At 34.9% G+C, this 20,402-nt stretch overlaps 1 protein-coding gene and 1 non-coding gene across 2 annotated transcripts in view; both read left to right on the forward strand.

The window, feature by feature from the left end:
• The window catches only part of Smp_163920 (putative titin), a gene marked incomplete at its 5' end in the record, with an annotated part of 168,880 nt that overhangs the window by 67,285 nt on the left and 81,193 nt on the right, over positions 1 to 20,402 (forward strand). Inside the window, 6 exons of the mRNA XM_018790295.1 lie at positions 4,454 to 4,570; positions 5,099 to 5,254; positions 7,601 to 7,735; positions 8,514 to 8,864; positions 15,807 to 15,988; positions 19,143 to 19,245. Coding sequence (XP_018655653.1) covers positions 4,454 to 4,570; positions 5,099 to 5,254; positions 7,601 to 7,735; positions 8,514 to 8,864; positions 15,807 to 15,988; positions 19,143 to 19,245 — 1,044 coding nt within the window. The remainder of the gene's footprint in view (positions 1 to 4,453; positions 4,571 to 5,098; positions 5,255 to 7,600; positions 7,736 to 8,513; positions 8,865 to 15,806; positions 15,989 to 19,142; positions 19,246 to 20,402) is intronic.
• On the forward strand, positions 5,529 to 5,598 carry Smp_tRNA_02068_Pseudo_CGA.1.1. Its single transcript has one exon. It is a non-coding gene (tRNA).

Consider the following 20,402-nt stretch of genomic DNA (forward strand, 5'->3'; position numbering starts at 1 on the left):
ACGCTTTCAACTATGAAAATACTAAAATCTTCACAAAACCCCTTCTGATAATAACAATAATAATCATATGCTCACTAGTGACTGACCGAGAAGTACATCCAGGAGTTCTAATGGGAAGCAGTGACTAGTGGAGTTCAAACCACGTCTGTTGTGAGATATCAACTCACTGAAGACAATTGGTGAACGGTTGCTCAACTTCGTGGATCAGTTGAAGTTAGACATTAACACCGTTGGATGCCGGCCGGCTCAGTGGTCTGGAGGTTAAGTGCTCTGGAGTGAGACTGGTAGGTCCTGGGTTCGAATCTCGCGAGTTGCGGGATCGTGGATGCGCGCTGCTGAGGAGTACCGCAATAGGACGAAACGGCCGTACAGTGCTTCCAGTTGATCAAATTCATTTGGGTATTTGTCTTCAATAATACTTTAGAAGCAAATTCTTCTATTGATTTAAAATTCTTTTCTTATTCTAAATTGTAGTTCCTCCAGAGATTACAACAATTGGAACTTCTACACGTCGACTTGTTCAATCAGGTCATAAATTAGAACTTGAATGTGGTATGACTGGTTATCCAGAACCAAAATTAACATGGTATTGGAATGGTAAACCATTATCAAGCAATGATGAACAACAAGAAACGATAGCATCTAGTTTAGGCATGCAAATAATTAATATGAATCCTGAAAGAAAAGATTTATTTATACAAGAAATGAGTACTGCTCTACAAGGAAAGTAAGTACTCTACTCATAAGTTTCTGTTCTTTTTGGTTGATTCTAGAATGTTTTATGATGAACACTTTCAAATCGTAAAGCTGAGATTTGATTAATTTATCTATCCATCTTGATCATATATAGAGGTTGGTCATCTAATGTGAACTAGTAAGCCTAATGTGATCCACTTTTGTGGTTCACTGATCTGACTTCAGTTTGAAAGAATGAAATGAATATGTTATGGATTTAAATATTCTTTTTTTAACTCCATATATTAAACCTAGGCTAACCCCGTTTGTGTTATAGCGTTAGTAAAATGTCAAATGTGGGTCGAGTTTCATGAACTTATTTCAGACAGATATTAAAAATGAAGATCGGGAAAGCAAAGCAAAGTGGAGCGGTGAAGACGAGTGAACCAACTCAGTTTTATAAAGCATGATTGAATACTTATAACCAGACGAAAATAAGCTAAAGACATGGGATGAATAGGTTAAGCAATGGATACGCGTACACTCATATAAAAACAGTCAAGGACAGTAAGCGTATAACTGCGATGGTCAAAATATGACTCAAGAAGAATAAATAAATTAGTCTGTCCAGAAGCTAGAACAACCCATGTGCATTTGACGTAGTACCAGACCCAACACCTACTGTAACTTTTATTTCTTAAATAGTAAGTTTGGTTGACAGACCAATGATTCACAAATAATTCCGAAGTAATACTGTTTCCGTGCCGTATCAACAGCCATTGTTTTGAAAATGCTAGACCAAGAGACTTTGATTTTCTACCTAATTAAGTTTGTTGCCCCCAAATGCCCTGGTACGGCTAAGAGTAAAGAGAGTCCGCTCTTCCTCTCCAAATGCTCTCACATGGCCACGCTTATATAACCTCTGACAGGGAAGTCCTACTCACTGCCTTCTCGTGGCGTCACTGTTGTTTACGAAATTGAGAGGACGAAAAGTGAATGTCCAACGCTTTAACCGGGTTGGTGGACACGGAGAGTCCACCTAAGGGAGTTGGAAAACCCTGATTCCAAACTAATGGTACACATGGGCTCCAGTATCCTGAAGAAACAAATAGCGTATGAATCAATTGTTGGTCACCGGCTACCAAGGGACTGCATCTCCTTAAGATGCTCCACTGCCTTGTGGATCAGATCTTTAGGTCATAGGCTCCGGGTGTGGCCTCCTAAGAAAACCACCTGCTTGAGTTTGGGGGCACCAGGGCAGTATCACACCCTCACACAGGTCAAATAGGATTTATGCGGCGCATATATATCTGGTGCTTTCTTGTACTAATATTTATATGTTTAAATAAATAAATAAATAAATGCCGTTTGATAAATGTTCGCTTTTGTAAGTTTTATATTTAATTTTCTTATTTAGCTATACATGTAAAGGAATGAATAAAGGAGGTTCCACTGATTTAACTTATGAAGTTATTTTACTTGGTACGTTTCTCTGAATAATTGTGTAGATTTACCATGTGGTCTAGAAACAAACATCATATGGAGACTAAGATTCCGTACATATATCCTTTAAGTTTTATGAAGACATAGTTTTAAGGTAATATGATGCTGAATCTAAACTTATTAGTTATAGGGTTATGTAAACGCCCAGGGACTTGAGATTACTAGACCAGATATTACTATTGGTACCATTACTATTAATACTATGGATGGATAAATATTCTGATTTCATTCTTATTATCGATTTTCAGGTCAGTCATGAAATAAATATGTTACCGAATTCTAGATGCTGATATCCATTTACTGAGTGGATTAAACTTTGAACTTAGGTTTTAAGGGAACTAATGTCAGGGAATTGAAGCTTATGAAGATAAAGCTGTCCAGCATGTCCTGATGTTCATCAGTTCTTCAGCTGGTAATACTTCATTAAGTCTACCTTCAGATAATACAGTTTCCATGATGTTACTGAAGTGAAAACTTTAGAAATTTATCGTCTAAAGTTTAAATAAGTGAAGGGGTTTTTTTCTTGAAACAAACCACAATAGGAGGGAATGGCCGTCCAATGCTTCCAGATTTTCCACGGTGGTCTAGCTTCAATTGACCCACAACTGACCACATAATTATTAAAAATATGTTAAAATAAGTAAACATGAGAAACCCTAAACTTGTTCAGGCGCAAGACCGAAGGTCCTATGTTCGAGTCCCGCATGCAGGATAGTGGATGCGCACTCCTGAGGAATCCCATGCTAGGACGAAACGATAGTTCAGTGCTTCCAGGTTTTCACTAGTAGTCTAGCTTAAATTGACTCATGAATGCAACTATTAAAATAATAAATTGAATTCTGTCTTCATTTCATTTGTATGTATCATTTATATTATAGAAAAACCTCGAATAGATAGTTTAAATGAAAAAGCTGTTGTATTTGTCAATAATACAATAACATTAACTTGTGAAGCTACAGGCAGTCCACCACCGAATATTACATGGTTATTTAAAGGGAAACCACTTGATTTACTCAACGATCCAGGTTATCGGTAAGTGATCAACTCTTCGTTTTTTTCTTTGAAAAATACTTCCATTTCAACTTTGACCATATAGTTTTATATCTATTCAGTAGAACAGCTCTTAAGAAAAGTAGTTGAGTAAATAATTGGTTGAAAAATAATTAATATGATATAGTATATGCTACTGATGTCGATAGATATAAGTAGTATGTATCATCATTTGAAAGTGAAATGCTTGGCGACAGGAGATTAAGAAGATCGAAGAGAAGAGAATGAGAACAGAGAATGATTGATATGGAAATGAAGGAACAATAAAGTCTGAGACGATTGATTGATATTTCGCAAATGAAGTAATTACTGTATGGTTCTCCCATTTTACTAAGACATTATGTAATTTTGTGTATACAAACTTTTATCAGAAGAACAACGTGAAATATTCAGTCATATGTAAGAGTGGGATACTATCCAGTAATTGACAATGAATCTAGTTGTTTATTTTTTGGAATGAAATCGATTTGTAATGTAGCATTATGTAGTTAGTTACTTTGTATTTCTTGAGTCCGAGTCCCAGGTGTGGGATCGTGGTTTCATACTGCTTAGCAGTCTCATAATAGGACGAAACAGCCGTCCAGTGCTTCCAAGTTTTCCATGGTGGTCTAGCTTCAGTCGACTCATGATTTCAACTATAAAATGATTTTAAAGTACTAACTGTATGCTTCATAGTCTATTCAAGCTTTAGTGTCTAGATAGTGTCATGTTCAATGGTAAAAACAAAATGTTTGCAGTGTTATTGACTAAATATGCTATTGTGTTGTTAAATATATTTAAATAGGGTTCCAATGAAACCATTTTGATGACACTTACGTTATCCGAATATTGATCCCAATCTTCATTCGAATAATTATTTATAAAATAGAATCTATGTCTAGGGAATTTCCCATCCGATGTCGCTATCAAGTAGATTATTCATTATTGCTTTCATATTCTGCAAGGATTTATTAGCAAATTCTGTTCGGTAGTTTCAAAACAGATAAAAAATCTTTCACGTACTGGCAAATGGAACCCTCTAATCGATAAGTGCCATCTCTCATGGAACATATAAACATTCAACGAAACTTTTGTTGAATGTCAATGGGTAACTTATTAAGGTTAGCACTGATGAGCACAGACTTACCTTACTCATTATAAAATGTTTATAAGAAACAGATATATAACTATTGTCTTACTATTAAACGTAGTGATCGTACTATTATTTCCCATAATTTTAGCTTAGTTGGTCCAAAAAATCTAATGCTTTTGTCAGCAAGACCTTATCAAGGTGGAGAATATGAATGTATTGCAGAAAATGAAGCAGGAATAGCTCAAGCATTGACTATTCTAACTGTTTTTGGTAAGTTATATATATTTTTTTAAAACAGTAGTCATGTTTAAAAACTTTCGTCTAAATTAGAGCGACTGGTTTTACAGTATTTGGGCGACGAGTTGATATGAGACATTACAAAGGAAGAATATATTTGTAAAATCTTAGTGAATGAATGTGAGGTAAATCCAACGTTTCACTTGGCAATCAAGTCCAAGTTTTCTGTGATTTGTGCAATTTTAATACTACTGAATTCATTTCAGTAGTTAAATATTTTCTACAAAACTTTCACGTCGATACTTACTGGCTGAGTATAATAGATAGTATCTAATATCAAACACTGCTGATTATTCAACTCTAATTCATTAATTGTCAACAAACTGTTGATTGATTGTTGTTACACAGCCTAGTAGGACAAAACTTCACTGTGAAAAAGTGTTATCGAAAAAGTGTCATTCCGTATGGTTCTTTACACTGGTTCTATGGAACGCTAGTGCATATATAAACTAATTATCAATATTATTTTATTTATTTTATATTACAACGTCATCATTGAAGAACCAACTGGTGAAAGGAATATGGCACAAAATCTTACAATTAGAACAATACAAATGGGTGGAAATATAACATTCACATGTGTTATGAGTTCTAATCCACCAGCACAGATTAAATGGTTTAAAGATGAAGAAGATATTTACAGTGTTATGCCACAAGGTAAGTAATAAAGTTTGTTTCAGTGATTAGTTATATATATATATATATACCATTTGATTCTAACTCAGTCGTCTAAGTAACAATGATAACATTGTTAATAAGGTTGCTCACTAGTGACTTCGAGAAGTATATCTAGGAGCTCTAGTGAGAAGCAGTGACCAGTGGAGTTCAAAACCACGTCTGTTGTGAGATAGGAACTCACTGAAGACAATTGGTGAATGGTTGCTCAACTTCGTGGATCAGTTGAAGTTAGACATTAACACCGTTGGATGCCAGCTCAGTGGTCTAGAGGTTAAGGGCTTCGGCTCGAGACCTGTAGGTCCTGGGTTCGAATCTCGCGAGTTGCGGGATCGTGGATGCGCACTGCTGAGGAGTCCCATAATAGGACGAAACGGCCGTCCAGTACTTCCAGGTTTTCCATGGTGGTCTAACTTCAATTGACTCACGCTTTCAACTATGATAAATACTAAATCTCCACAAAACCCCTTCTATAATTAATAAGGTTAACTTTATTCAGAATAATGAATTGCAATTTAAGACAATTACTCCTTTTGATAAATTGAGATAATGAGATGAGAAGACGAAGGTTATCAGGATCATGTGATATATTTACGCAGTACATTTATTATTTCGAGTGGTTTTTGTTATGACTTTATAAAAAATAGGACGTATGCCAATTCGTTATGACTTTATGTCCCATTTTATATCACGTCATTTATTCACCGATCAGAATACAACATCTCCAATCTTAGCACCGTACCAAATAAATGACGTCCGACCGGTATGAGCAGTCTAGCCTAATTATTGGTCCCTTGTCCACCTTAGCCTTTCAATTAAGTTCAAAGCATCAATTACAGCTTCTGCTATGCGAATCATTTATTTCAAACATACTCGGTTTATATACCAGACAGACAGATCGTAGCACACCATCAAATAGAAAATAATATTTGTACAAGATCAAGCCAAGTGTGGCTGTGAACGTGGGAGACAATCAACAAACTGAATATAATTCAGGGAGAGTAAATCGTATAATAATAATTCATAGGTCAAAACGAAGCTTATCATAAGATGAATATAGATATACACAATCTAATCACTCAATAGTTAAACAATAAGAATATACATAGAATAATTGTCCATTAATAGGTCCTGGGAGTTACCCATACTTATGTCTTCACCAGGATATAACAGTTTTCACATTGTGTACTTTTTAAAATTATTACCTCTATTTTGTTCATGATCAATGTTTTAATAAGCATATATGTGATCAGATTGTTTGAAATATATATAACTCAAATATGTTACATAATTCTGATAACCTTTGCTTACTTATCACATTATCCATAATATGTATTGAAATTGTAATTATTCAAGACCATATTCTCTAATCGTTTTTAATAGTTAGTACATGATATTCATCTTCAGTTACTGAAACTTTTTTCCCTCACTGATATATTCAACTCATAACTACCTGTGTATTTCATCTTGTCTCCTCAGGGAGAAGGAAAATATACTTACAATTACAGTATTTCCCCTTGAGTTCTATAGTGTTCAATGTAGCGTTGATTTACAAGACATCTATGGTAGTTCTTAAGTACATGAAGCCCACAATCGTAATCATTTCATTCAAACAAATTTAAAACAAAATGGTTAATTAAACTATTTGTACAGTTTCAAAATAAGTGATCCAGACATCGAAGCAGGTTGCGTTCTCTTTAAGATATGAACTAAGTAGATACAAATTCACTTAGTACTAAATGAATAGTAAGTGAATTTAAACTTCACCCCATTGCACAAGCAAGTGGCTATCAGGACTCAGTAGGTAAGTGGATAACAAGATGGCGTTTGAAGCGAACGGTACTGGATTCGAGTCCCAGAGTGATTATCAAATGCATGTACACCCAGCTGACGAGTCCCAAATAGGACGAAACTGGCGTCCTCGATTCCACTGCTAGCCACTATCCATCTTTGCTTATAAATAGATACATTTACAAAAGTTTTCAAAATAACAATCTTAAAAGTTTAATGTGTTAGATAAAATTGAGGTTCTTTCTAAGATATTTCACATTGAAGGAAGGTTGGATAATTCACCTCATTCCGCAATCGTTCAATTACAAACTTGATTATTATTGCCAAAATCGCCTTGAAATCATACTTTTGTTTAACCTATCTTTGTTCAACCTTCAAACGGTTTCAAAAATCGAAGAGAAAAGTCTATAAAATCAAACAAAATCGATCATTCACAGGCATGGGCGAGGACATTGTTAATTAGGATTTTTATAATTAATAAAGGAATTTTCGAACCTTCACACTGAATAATAAAAACATTTTTCACTTATTCTTCAGATCGTTTTTCAATTAGTTCTGATGGTTCAGCTTTAACAATCCTTAATGTTCGTCTTGAAGATCAAGGTCAATTCAAATGTTTAGCAGTCAACATACCTGGATCTTGGAATTATCACTATACACTGGAAGTAACATGTAAGCAAATTTTGGAAGAACTATTTTCTTACAATGAATAATAACCATTTGGTTCAACCCACATACATGTACATAGACGCTTCTTTGACGATTACAAACATTATCTGATGGTGAAAATAGAATTGGTTTACCAAAAAGAGTGTAGATCATCAACGTTGATGATCTATGTCGAATGATTGGGGGCCTACTAGAGTTAGACGAGAATGGTGACGAACCAACTAACTTCGAAGTCACACCTCGCCGTCAGCATCTAACGTGGATTACCCCATTCGACGTATTAAAGTACTATGCCTGCTTTGAAGACTGTATAACACAAAGGGCGTGATTACGTAAATATATTGGTAAGAATTATTACAGAGACATGAATGAGACCACCACCGCATGGGTCAGTTCATGGAGTATGATTAACTGATGCGCGTTTACTGTCCTTGACCTTGACGGGGATCGATGATCTGTTCGATATTTAGTGACCCAACTACCGCATGATTTGGCTAGGGTTGAGTGACATTTCACTGGCCCTACAAGAGCAAAATAAAGCTGAATATTTCTTAGATTAGAATTCATTGTGATGGGAATATATTTTAGTGTTCGAGAAAGGAAATAAGTTGCCTTTAATAGGTTAAACAACTTTTCGTTTTTAAACTCCTGGCAAGATCAATGTAAGTTTCGAAAACTGTTAATCACTGTTATTCTACAGACGTGATTCACAAGAATGTACTTTTTCATAATTAGTTTTAGAATATCTTAATAATCATAAAACTCTTCATTCTTTTCACAGCATCTCCTGGTATATTGAGGCATTCATCTTCACAATCTAAAGTAAATGTGAATGATGGACAAGAATTACGTTTACAATGTTTAGCTACAGCAAATCCGGAACCAGTTTATCAATGGTTAAAAGATGATACACCATTGAGTCTTCATGTTCTAACTATGTCACCAATTGAAGGAAATGACTTTTCAACACCAAGTATAGATGTAACAAATCTAAGCAGCCGTTATGAACTTCATGATCAAGGGCGACTACTTTTAATTAGAGGTATTCAAACACATGATGCTGGAAGATTTACATGTGTGGCTAGTAATCCAGTTGGGGAAGATAGATTGGATATAGAAGTTGAAGTTTCATGTAAGTAACTTTGTATAAATCAATAGTTTTTAATGTAAAGAAGAAATTATAACAATTCAATAAGGAAATTTTTCAGAAGGGATTTTGTGGAGGTTTCAGTATTTTTCAAAGTTGAAATCATGAGTCAATTGAAGCTAGACCACCATGGTAAACCTGGTCTATCGGTTAAGGGCTCTGGCTCGAGACTGATAAGTCCTGGGTCCGAATCTCGCGAGTGCAGGATCGTGGATGCGCACTACTGAGAAGGAAATTTTTCTTCTAGACAATGTCATTTACTTAAGCTGTTCAATACTACTTATAGGTAGTTATTAAACATAAGTTCAGAAAAAAACGGGTAAATATTCATCATCCTAAAAGTGATAAAAAGTGTTTTCAAGTATTAAAAAGAATTACTTAATCGACCACAGTGAACATAAATTACAGATGGATAATCCTTATCAACCTCAAGAATATTATGAAACTGAGAATACAGAGTTGAAGTTAGACATTAACACCATAGGATGGAGGCCCAGAGGTCTATCAGTTAAGTGATCTGGCGCGAGACTGGTAGGTCCTGGGTTCAAATCTCGCGAGGCGCGATCGTGGATGCGCACTGCTGAGGAGCCCCACAACAGGACGAGACGACCTTCCAGTGCTACCAGGTTTTCCTTGGTGATCTAGCTTCAATTGACTCATGCTTTCAACTATGCAAATACAGAGACGTATTGGGTCATAAATTGTTTGAAGTCATCAAATATAGAAAGGAAGTTATTTAATAATCCAATTCATAATAAAAAATGGAAATTACACTTCATGGAAGTAATAAATCTTCTAGTTGAACGCCAGATTCGGCTTCTTAAGCTCTTCTAGTAGCCCACAGGCTAAATCTGCACAGCAACCTGAACACTAGAGAAAAGGAAGAAACGCTTTACTCCAAGGTTCGTTTATGTACATAAAATCTATGGCATTTATAAAATTTTAGATGGACTTAGGCCTCCAGAAAATTCGGGAACGCTACTAAACATAGTAGTAGTATAGATAATCATCCAATCAAGAACGCGACATGTGACTTCACTTTCTAGATATATCTAACACAACTTCTATTGGATGCTGATTGGATAAAGAAGTTTCTCAGCATTTTCTGAATCTTCCTTGGTCTTTTCCGAGGAATTTTCTGGATCTTCCCAACAGAGAGACAACTACGCAATTAATAAATATGAAAAAGAGTTAAATGTTATTATAAGTTCTGACTATTAATTATGAAGACATGACAATATAACGGATGGTTTACACATATTACGATACTACCTTAATACGTTAATAAGACCAATCACGTTATATCAGAATCAGGGATCGCGACCTAAAATAGAGAAACAGATTAGCACTAGAGAATATTTTATTCAGCATAGTTAAAAACAACCATACACAGTGATTCCAGAGTAGAAATCAATGTTAGGGAGGAAAATCACATGTTTAATAGTCCGTAGGCTGTGGCTGTTTGTCCACGCTCAACAGCCGATCATACTTCAGTTTCACTATCACACATCACACAATAAATGACTATTAAAAATAGATCGTTGATTAATAAAGAATGGGGGTTAAGAATATATTAGAATGAAAAGCTGAACATATTTTTATGTTCACAGATTAGACCATGATCAATGATTTGCTAAAACCCTTAACGAGTTCCTGATTCTCATTTACTTGTAACAACTTTATTTAATTACATAAGTGACTTTGAATGAGGATTCCGGTGAAGTAGTAACTAATATTCATGAAATGTTCAAGATTTGAACTATTGATTAGCTTTCTCAATTCTTTTGACAGCCCCCAAATGCCCTGGTACGGCCGAGAGTGGGGAGAGTCCGCTCTCCCTCTCGAAATACTGTCACATGGCCAGCGAATATATAGCCTATGACAGGGAAGTCCTACTCACTGCCTTCTCGTGACATTACTGTTGTTTACGAAATTGAGAGGACGAAAAGCGAATGTCCGGCGCTTTAACCGGGTTGGTGGACAAGGCGAGTCCACCTAGGGGAGTTGGAAAACCCTGATTACAAACCAATGTTGCACATGGGCTCCAGTATCCTGAAGGAACAAATGGCGTACGAATCAATCGTTGGTCACCGGCTACCATGGGACTGCATCTCCTTAAGATGCTCCACTGCCTTGTGGATCAGATCTTTCAGTCAAAGGCTCCGGGTGTGGGCCCCTAAGAAAACTACCTGCTTCGGTTTGGGCACCTGTGCAGTATCACAGCCCTCAAGCAAATCGAATGAGATTTGTGCGGCGCATATTTATCTGGTGCTTCCTTGTACCAAAATTTATGTGTTTAAATAATAATAATTCTTTTGACAATTAAGTAGGGTAATGTTAGAAGATTTGTTTCTGATTTATTCTTACTCTAGTAGTCATTGTATTTAAGTTAGAACTCTTCTAACAATTTAATATAAACTAGCTGCTTATTATGAATAATCTATTCAATATTTGAGTTCATGAACCGATTAAAGCTAAAAACCACCATGGACAATCTGGAAGCATTACAATCTCCACAAAACCCCCTTTCTGTTAATCTATTTAATGATTCACTGAAAAAAGAGTTCATTCAATTCATACATTTTACAAAGAATAAAATGTCATCCTTTGTATATCTGGAGAGAAACCTATGTTACTATCTAGGAAACTGTGTTTACAACGAAAAACTGCTGGTTATAAAGCGGATATCCTAAACACATTTTTTAAGAAGAAATTGATCTAAAAAATTAAATTGATTCATTCATTCGTCTAAACTTGTAGCGTTCAGTCGTGAGTTCGATGAGGAATCCTGTTAGGTGGCCTATGCTCCTTTCATAAGGGTAACAGGCGTAAGTAAGTAAGTGAGTCATGAATAGGTGTATATATAACCCTTCCAGATGATTTAAATAGAACTTGAACAAAATCATATACGATTTTAGCATTTAAAGTTCTCTTTGCTAGTAAGGAAAGAGATGATGAAGATTACAGATATCAGTTAACAGATAAATTACCTTAAATCTTTTTCACTGACTAATCTTTAGCTTCTCCAAGATTTCTTGATGGTTTGGATCATGAATCACCAATATTAGAGAGAGGCAAATCAAACTATTTATGGTGTAATGTTACTGGACATCCGGAACCTGAAATTCGTTGGGAATATGTAAGTTACTTTTTTCTTTCTTGACTACAAAAGATACATGTTCCAATTAGCTAATAAAAAATACTGAACATCAAGATGTATATCAAGATATTACTATTAAAGGAGAAGAAAACTGTTGACTAATAACAGTTTAGAGAAGGAAATTTTCATTTCGACGGTATCATTTACTAAGGTTATACTCATGTATATTGATTTTTAAGGGCTGTTATATCGTTGACGGAGGTAACAAAATCGATAAACAATTTTCTAATGTTTAACAAAGTTACGTAACTGGACAAAAGATAATAAGGGTGGAAATGAAAGACGGGTATACACCTGATGAAGAGAATAAAGAAGCAACGAACATGTGGCTGCAGAATAAGAAAAAGGTCTTTAGGTTTATGTTAAAATGAAGGGATGGCTATACCTTTTCTAAACACAAAAATGAGGTTTGAACTGGTGAATTACCAAAGTTATGTACAAATTTTCTAATTCATCTCCCTAAAGTCAGTTTGTTTGACTTCATACATAATTTTGAATGAAGACTCTGACAGTGGTAGATGGTTGAACTATTAACCGATTTACATTGACCGTTAGAAAACCACACTAGATAGTATTCGGATATGAATATGTATAAATCACGATTTCAAACTTGAAAATTACTGATGAGTATGAAAGAATACTACAAAAATTCCAAGAAAAAGTACTATGCATGATAATTTCCTTCTAACTTGATAACAACTATTGAATATCATTGATGTCAACTGAATAGTTGGGTGACATCATGTTAGTTGGACATTAGTGTTATGTCTGCGGAATGATAAGCTGTATAGTACTTGATAATGAGAAATCGTGAATCAGAAGACGCAAGTAAAAACATGAAAACGACAGTTAAAGATTTATTCCAGCCCTCCCTCCAAAATAAATCAAAACGATATATGGATACATTACTTTCTATATGATTTATTTACAGATAAATTTGTGCACGTTGGGCGGAATGGTATTTAACACCCATTAATCAATAACTTACTATGTGAACACCTACTTACCATATCATAGGATTAAGCATCTATAACCCGCAGATATAACTAATTGACAAAGTTATATAATCACTCCTTTTCAAGATGTGATTTGTTGAGGATGTCAAATCCCCAGAATTTACTTGATAAATGGCTTAGTTTTGTAATTTTATTTTGGAAATTTAAATTTAGCTGTTTTCGCGCCAAACGCGCTCTTTTTACCTTCACGTCATATTTCCCACTTGTAAACTATCTTAAACGCTATTGGTCCATTGTTTCTTTGTGTGTGTTATTTATTAATGATGCTCAAGGACAATTTGTTGCTGTGTATATACGCTTGACTTTTTCCCTTATTTGATTGCTTGTACTCGGCTGCTTACGGAATATATTATATTCCCTTACTTGCCTTGAACTTCTTCATCTAGTTAGCGGGGCCTGGGACAACAGATTAGAATAGCTTATCGTGTCATTGTGTCATTGGCTTTCGTTTGTTACCGCGGAAATCGATTTAGTTCAAGCATATCATGATTACATGGTATAGACAACTGGGAAGAAATCGATTTCATATGTCATCCTCATTGCAATTGATTGAGTCATTTCTTACCGAATCAAATAAATACTCATATATATATACAGCTGATAATCTTATACTGAACAATTTACTACCCTGGAAATAAACACAAATATTATTCTGAACAGTTATTATATTGAATTAAAAAAAGACATGATCTCACCTTTCTATCTAGAAAAATTAGTTTTTGAAATATTTTTATAAAACTGTAAGGATGGCTCGTTGACAAACTCAAGGAAGCCTCAAGAAGCCCAGAAAGAGCCGAAGACATTCCATCCAATCACTACTAGGGGAACATTGTAGAACGTCGACGTGTAGCTTCCCTATTGGATGAATATGAAGGATACCCTATGTGCCTATTAGCTGTCCGAAATGATGATTTGCTTTCAGACAAAAACTATGAATACATTAGACTTTTATACTATATTTGACACTGTGTTTGGAATAAGATTCCTACTTACTAGTCTTCAGTCTTCTCTCTTGCAACGTTGCGGGTTCGAGCATTCAAGTAGTCTAGTAGTACGCAGCATAGCAAGAATCTAAAGCTCTAAATATAACAGAGATTATAGATACTCACATTTCTACTTAAATGTTTATCTTGTTTTTTCTTTCTTTTATAAATTAAGGATCTTCCAATTAGTGGTCCAGGTGATCGTAATATACAACAACGTTTAAATGGTAGACAATTAGTTTTACCAAATGTTGACTATGGTATAATAACACGTTATATGTGTATTGGTAAAAATAAAGCTGGTGAAATTAAACGAATATTTGATCCAACTTTAGTATGTAAGTAATTTCTTCACTTATAGATTTCTCCTTATATTTATCGAACTATAAATCTAGATATAATTGATCGGTATTTTGAATTTGCTTACTTACTTACTTATGCCTGTTAATCCCCGTGGAGGAGCAGAGGCTACTCATCAGAATTTTCCATCCTGGATAATTCTTTCCAGGTGTTTCCAATTTTTATTCATTCTTCAAATTTCTGCTTCCAATTCTCAACCCAGTGACTTCTTTGACCTTCCTTTTTTCCGTTTCACTTCACAACTCCAGGGAGTAAGAGCTTGCCTCGTGATGCAGTTTGATGATTTTCACAACACGTTGTCCCATCCACTTGCAGCATATTTTCCTAATTTCCTCTTCAGCTGAAACCTAGTTTGTTATCTCCCACAGTAGTAGTAGTAGGCTGTTGCTGATAGTTTCCGTTAAACCACGGACATTGAGTATCTTGTGTAGACGACTGTTCATAAATACTTGTACCGTTGTAATTATGGCTGTAATAGTTGTGGAAGTTTCAGCCGCGTAAAGTACAAGTGACTGTGTTGATGTTCGTATAGAAGATTGTGAGTTTGATATTGGTTGATAGACAGTTGTGTTTGAGTTGCATATGTTCTTCGGCTGTAGGAATGTTATCCTTGCTTTACTAACCGTTGCCTTTACATTTGCATCCGATGTATATGTTTGTGATAGTAATCACCATAAGTGATTTTAAGTAAGACATTCTGAATTGACAATTGATTGGTCGCTGAGTAGTGCCCACTGTCATTCATATTAAGTCCTTCTGATTATCGATCGAATTGTATCAATCGACTTACGACGTGGCCTTTATGTGACACTACATCGCGTGTACTGTATGGAGATGTAGGGTGGTGGTCAAATATAGTTGATAAGAAACCGTGAACCTGTGTTTTTTGCTGTTTGATAAGCATCAGTAATGTGTACATGAAATTTTCATGAGACTAATTCTCTATTGAAGATTCGTTCCGTATCACCTAGCTTTACAGTCAGAGATGTTACCACTGAGCTATTTGAACTGCAACTGACTTCCTTTAGGAATAAGGTTTATTTGTAATTGATTGATCATTGAGTCTAATGTAGCTTCATCATAAATTATTTCAACATAATTGACAATACGAATACATAAACTTAAGGTCGATGTTTACTAGTAATCACTATTGGTTAATTCGACGTTTAATTCCTTTGGAACTTTCAGTTCTCGTAACAGAAATAATCACACTTCAACCCATAGTATTACTTTTTGCCTGTTTAGTGTTTTAAATCCCTTAGATATATCTTCATCAAAGAAATTACGCTTATTATAAGTTACGTTGAAAGATAGTTCCCCTTTTCACAATATCTTACTAACTAGAAACTTGAGAAGTATCTTATATTTGTATATTCCTTATATTGTTATGGTTGTTTTATTTAATAAGATCCCCCAGTAATTATTGGACCAGAAGGAAAAAATCCAAGACATGTATTACAAAACTCTAGTACTCGATTAATATGTGACTGGGAAGCATCACCAAGAGCTCAAGTGGAATGGTTTAAAGATGGAGAATTAATTACCACTGATACATTTCCAAATATTAATGTTTCCGTTGGTGATACACAAGTAAGAAAACTATAAGAAAAATTAGGTATTCTTTTAGTGATGAATTTTTGTTATATTTTGTTATATGCTCACAAGTGATTGGCTACAATAGGTATTTCATCGAGTTCTAGTGAGACACAATGACCAGTGGAGTTCAACCAGGTCTGTTGTGAGATACTAACTCACTAAAGACATCGGTGAATGGTTGCTCAATTTCATGGATTGGTTAAAGTTAGAAATTAACACCGTTAGATGCCAGCTCAGTGATCTGGAGGTTAAGCACTCACGCGCGAGACTGATATGTCCTGGGTTCAAATCTCGCGGGGGTTGGATCGTGGATTCTCACTACTGAGGAGTCCCGTGATAGAACGAGATCGTCATCCGGTGCTTACAGATTTTTCATGGTGGTTTAACTTCAATTGGCTCATGATTTCAACTATAAAATTACTAAAATCTCCACAAACCCCCTTCTGATAATATTTTCAATTCATACCAATCCTATCCTGAGAAATGTTATTCTAAATACCAATGGTACACTTTTATAATGGTAGGATAATTCCTACTTATTTCATAGTGTGTAACCTAGGATAAATACTGAACATATTTATAAAGAAGAACAAAGACGAGAATTTAATATACACAACATGTCATTTTATCCTATAAGCTAAGTCAAATTTATATGTTTATGGCGGTAGAGTAATGGCAAATTGTGTCAAATTTAGGAACTTCATATCCATTGAGTAAGTTTCTAAATAACAGCACTCATTAAGTCAGTGGATAGCACATTATCGTCTGAGGCGAAATTTACTGGGTTCGAGCCCACCATAGAAATCAAAAAGAAAATCCAAGTGCATTCATCTAATAAGTTCCGAATAGGATGTCAGGTACCTTCTGGATTCCACTGTTAGCCACAATCCACCTATCTTACATAACTTATCTCCTATTAGCTATATCGAGGCAATCCATATAGAATGCACATGTACTGACAAAGGCCAATTGAAATTCCGTCTTCATTATGAAAACAGGATAACTCAAACCTTTAGTAATAATGATGTTAACAAAACCTCTAAGATATAAACCAGTGTCAAGTTGTCAAATTCTAAATGTAAATGAAAATAATAATAATTGTTTAGTAATATTCAGTCTATAGTAGATTAGGTATGGAATAAGTAGCAAGTACAATCCATTCATACTTAATCATTCTGTGATTTGAGTTAAAAAGATACTTCGTCATACTTCTGGTGTTCAACCATTGTTAGATTTGCTTTTACTAGCGGAATGTGAGAGAATCTGAAAAAGAAAAGAACGCCAGATAAAGCGACTAGGCGATTCAGGAAGCACATATAATGGCTGTATATTAAATAATGATAACAATCAACAACAGTCAGTAATAACACAAGAGTAAGATGAAGAAAATCTGATTATCAAAACAAGAAGTTGATAAGGTAAATTTCCAAATGTGTTACATACACGATGTCTGAATTCTGAGCAAATAAATCAAAAGTCACATTCACGATTCTGATTGGCTTGTAGTGACGTGCTTCGTTAATAGTTCACCCTGATAACCGTTATAATACAAATCTTAACGGTGTATAATATCAGAAGGCAAAAGGAAGCGGCAACTACATTTTTATTAACAAATAACGTAGACCAGAAAGCTGTGAGCACATAAGCATATGTTAGCGAGCGAAGCATAAATAAGACGCATTGGAGATGGCTGGTAAGCCAACTCAAGAGTGAAGCAAAAATAATACGTGGCGGGGAAGTCAACTCGTTTTAAGCAAGCGTTAATCAACATTTATAGTCAGATAAAAATGAATGACAGACATATGATGGATAAGATACGAAGTGTGCATACACATAAGCTCATGTAAAAAAAGTAGTAAAGGTTATTAAGCGAATAATTAACAAGATCAAAATATGATTCATAATGGATAGGCGAATTGGCTTGGCCAGAAGCTAGAATAAAGTATATAGACTTAACATATAAACTGATACTACAAGCCCGTCACTATAGGCACAGAAGGAGAAAGACTGAAAACATAAAATAACAAAGATGTATAGTATGAGTAGACAATCACAAATGGTTCTTATCCTTGTCATTTACAGGACTGATTATTCTAGATTTAGAAATAGTGACAGTTACGTTGATAGATTTGAAACATTTTAGGTTTTCATATTAAATAAAACTATACAAAACTGTTCACTTAAACGGTTAGAATGTATTTTATACGAATATTCGTCAAGGTTAGAACGAATAGCTTGACAAAAATTGGGCGCCGAATATAAAGAAGTCATTATAGGTGAAAAATTATATTTGAAATAGTCTCAGCCAGTGAAATTTAAATAATTCCAACGTTTCGTCCAACTAACTTGTCTAGACTTCTTCAGGGAAATAATCGAAATCAAAATCATCAAAGAAATATATAGTGTTTTTTTTAACAATGATATCAAAGTCTGTACTACGTTCAACCAATCGAATCTCACTAGGCGAGGTCGTGGATGCGCACTGCTGAGGAGTCCCACAATAGGACGAAACGGCAGTCCTGAATCATTGAATTGCAAATAAAAATGAGAAACATCAAGTACATAATTGTAATGCTAAATATAACTCATATTGATTTCAGTAGAAATAACGATTCATATGAGATAAACAGGTTTAATAAAGAAAGAATGGGTCCAGTTACTTGTTGATAAATATTTGCCAAATAGTTGCTAGCTAATTACCATCCTTTCTGTTTAGGCTGTTCTTATTCACCCATATATACAGCGCTTCTGCTGTCAATCTTTCTTTATGAGTGTTGAAACCTTTCTGAAGTATTTTGGCCCCTTCAAAATGAATCCTGTGTCTTGTTTCTAACGCATATAACGCTATTGCAGACATATTCTCAAGTTTCCTTATGTCAACTGAAGTTTTGGGAACATTTTTTATACATTGTTTGTGTTCCTTCAAACTTATATTCAATTGTCTAGATGTATCTCCAATATAAACTGCATTACAATCATGACAATTGATCTTGATCATTCCGATATTTAGTGACCCAACTGCCGGATGATTTGTCCAGGGTTGAGTGACATTTCACTGGCCCTACAATCTCATAGACAATATTTTGTTCTTCTTCCTTTGTTAACCTAATTTTTGGTGAAAAATATTTTTCTTCTTGTTTTACATTAGCTTTATCTAACCGATTTACAAAACTCAGACGCTGGAAATTATCGTTGTGTAGTAACCAATGAATATGGTTTAGCTAAACGTCAATGGCTAGTACAAGTAATGTGTAAGTTAGTATTTCGCTTTTATTCAACGTATATTTTGTGGAATGTGACATGTTTTGAAGATCATAACTTCCAGTATTTTGCCTAAAGTGAATTTACAATTATCCATATACGTAAATGATTGATGTTTATAAAAATATAGATAATTTCAGAGTATAAAGCTCTGAATTGACTACGTTGAATAACGAACAATGATATAACTGAAATATATAGGTCCCCTTTAACGTCGTACTAACGAAATGGCATAAGTTGAAAGTGGAAGTGTCTTGTAAATTATTATTTCAAACTTTTCTGTAGGCAGACTTGTCAGGTACATCTGGATTTACTTTGACTTATTTACGCCTGTTGCTCCTTGTGTGAGAATAGACTGTCCACCAGGATTTTCTAACCAACTATGTCCTGGAATCTCCATTCCTGTTGTTTCCTAGTGCTATTCATTCCTTTGATATCTGCTTTCAATGCTCGACGCGATGTGTTCTTTAACCTTCCTCTTTTCCTCCCCACTTTAGGATTCCAACTAAGAGTTTGCTTCGTGATACAGTTTGATGATATCAACAATATATTTCCTATCCACTTGAAGCATCTTTTCCTGGTTTCTACTTTATTTGGAAGCTGGTTTGTTCTCTTCCACAATAGATTATTTTCGATCAATTATTGTCTGACCAATGACCAATAGATCTGGAGTGTCCTGTGTAAACAGTTGTTTATAAATAACTGTACATTTTTGTTGATGGTTGTAGTAGTTCTTCATGTTTCAACTCCACAAAAAGTAACTGTTAACATTCGAGTTGACAATCTCGACTTTGATGTTGGCTTTTGAGTTTCAGATATCCTTCATTCGTAGGAATCGTATCTTTATTCTGCCGATTCACGGCTCCACATCGGCATCAGATCCTCGTTGTTTATGAATGAATTTGACCAGGTACGTGAAAGTGTTCATCTCTTCTAGAGTTTCTTTACTAAGTGTGATTCGGTTGCTGGTCACTGTGTTGTATTTTGAGGATGATAGTTGTGTATGTGTAGGCCTACTGCTGAAGAGTTTGCTGCTACACTGGGTGTCTTCACCTGAGTTTATTGGTTTGTATAGGATAGAAGAGATCGGTCATCCATGAAGACTAAATAACCTAGGTGCATCCAAGCTACTTTACCCGGGCTTTGG

Source organism: Schistosoma mansoni, chromosome W (assembly GCF_000237925.1).
Source record: "Schistosoma mansoni strain Puerto Rico chromosome W, complete genome".
NCBI lineage: Eukaryota > Metazoa > Platyhelminthes > Trematoda > Strigeidida > Schistosomatidae > Schistosoma > Schistosoma mansoni.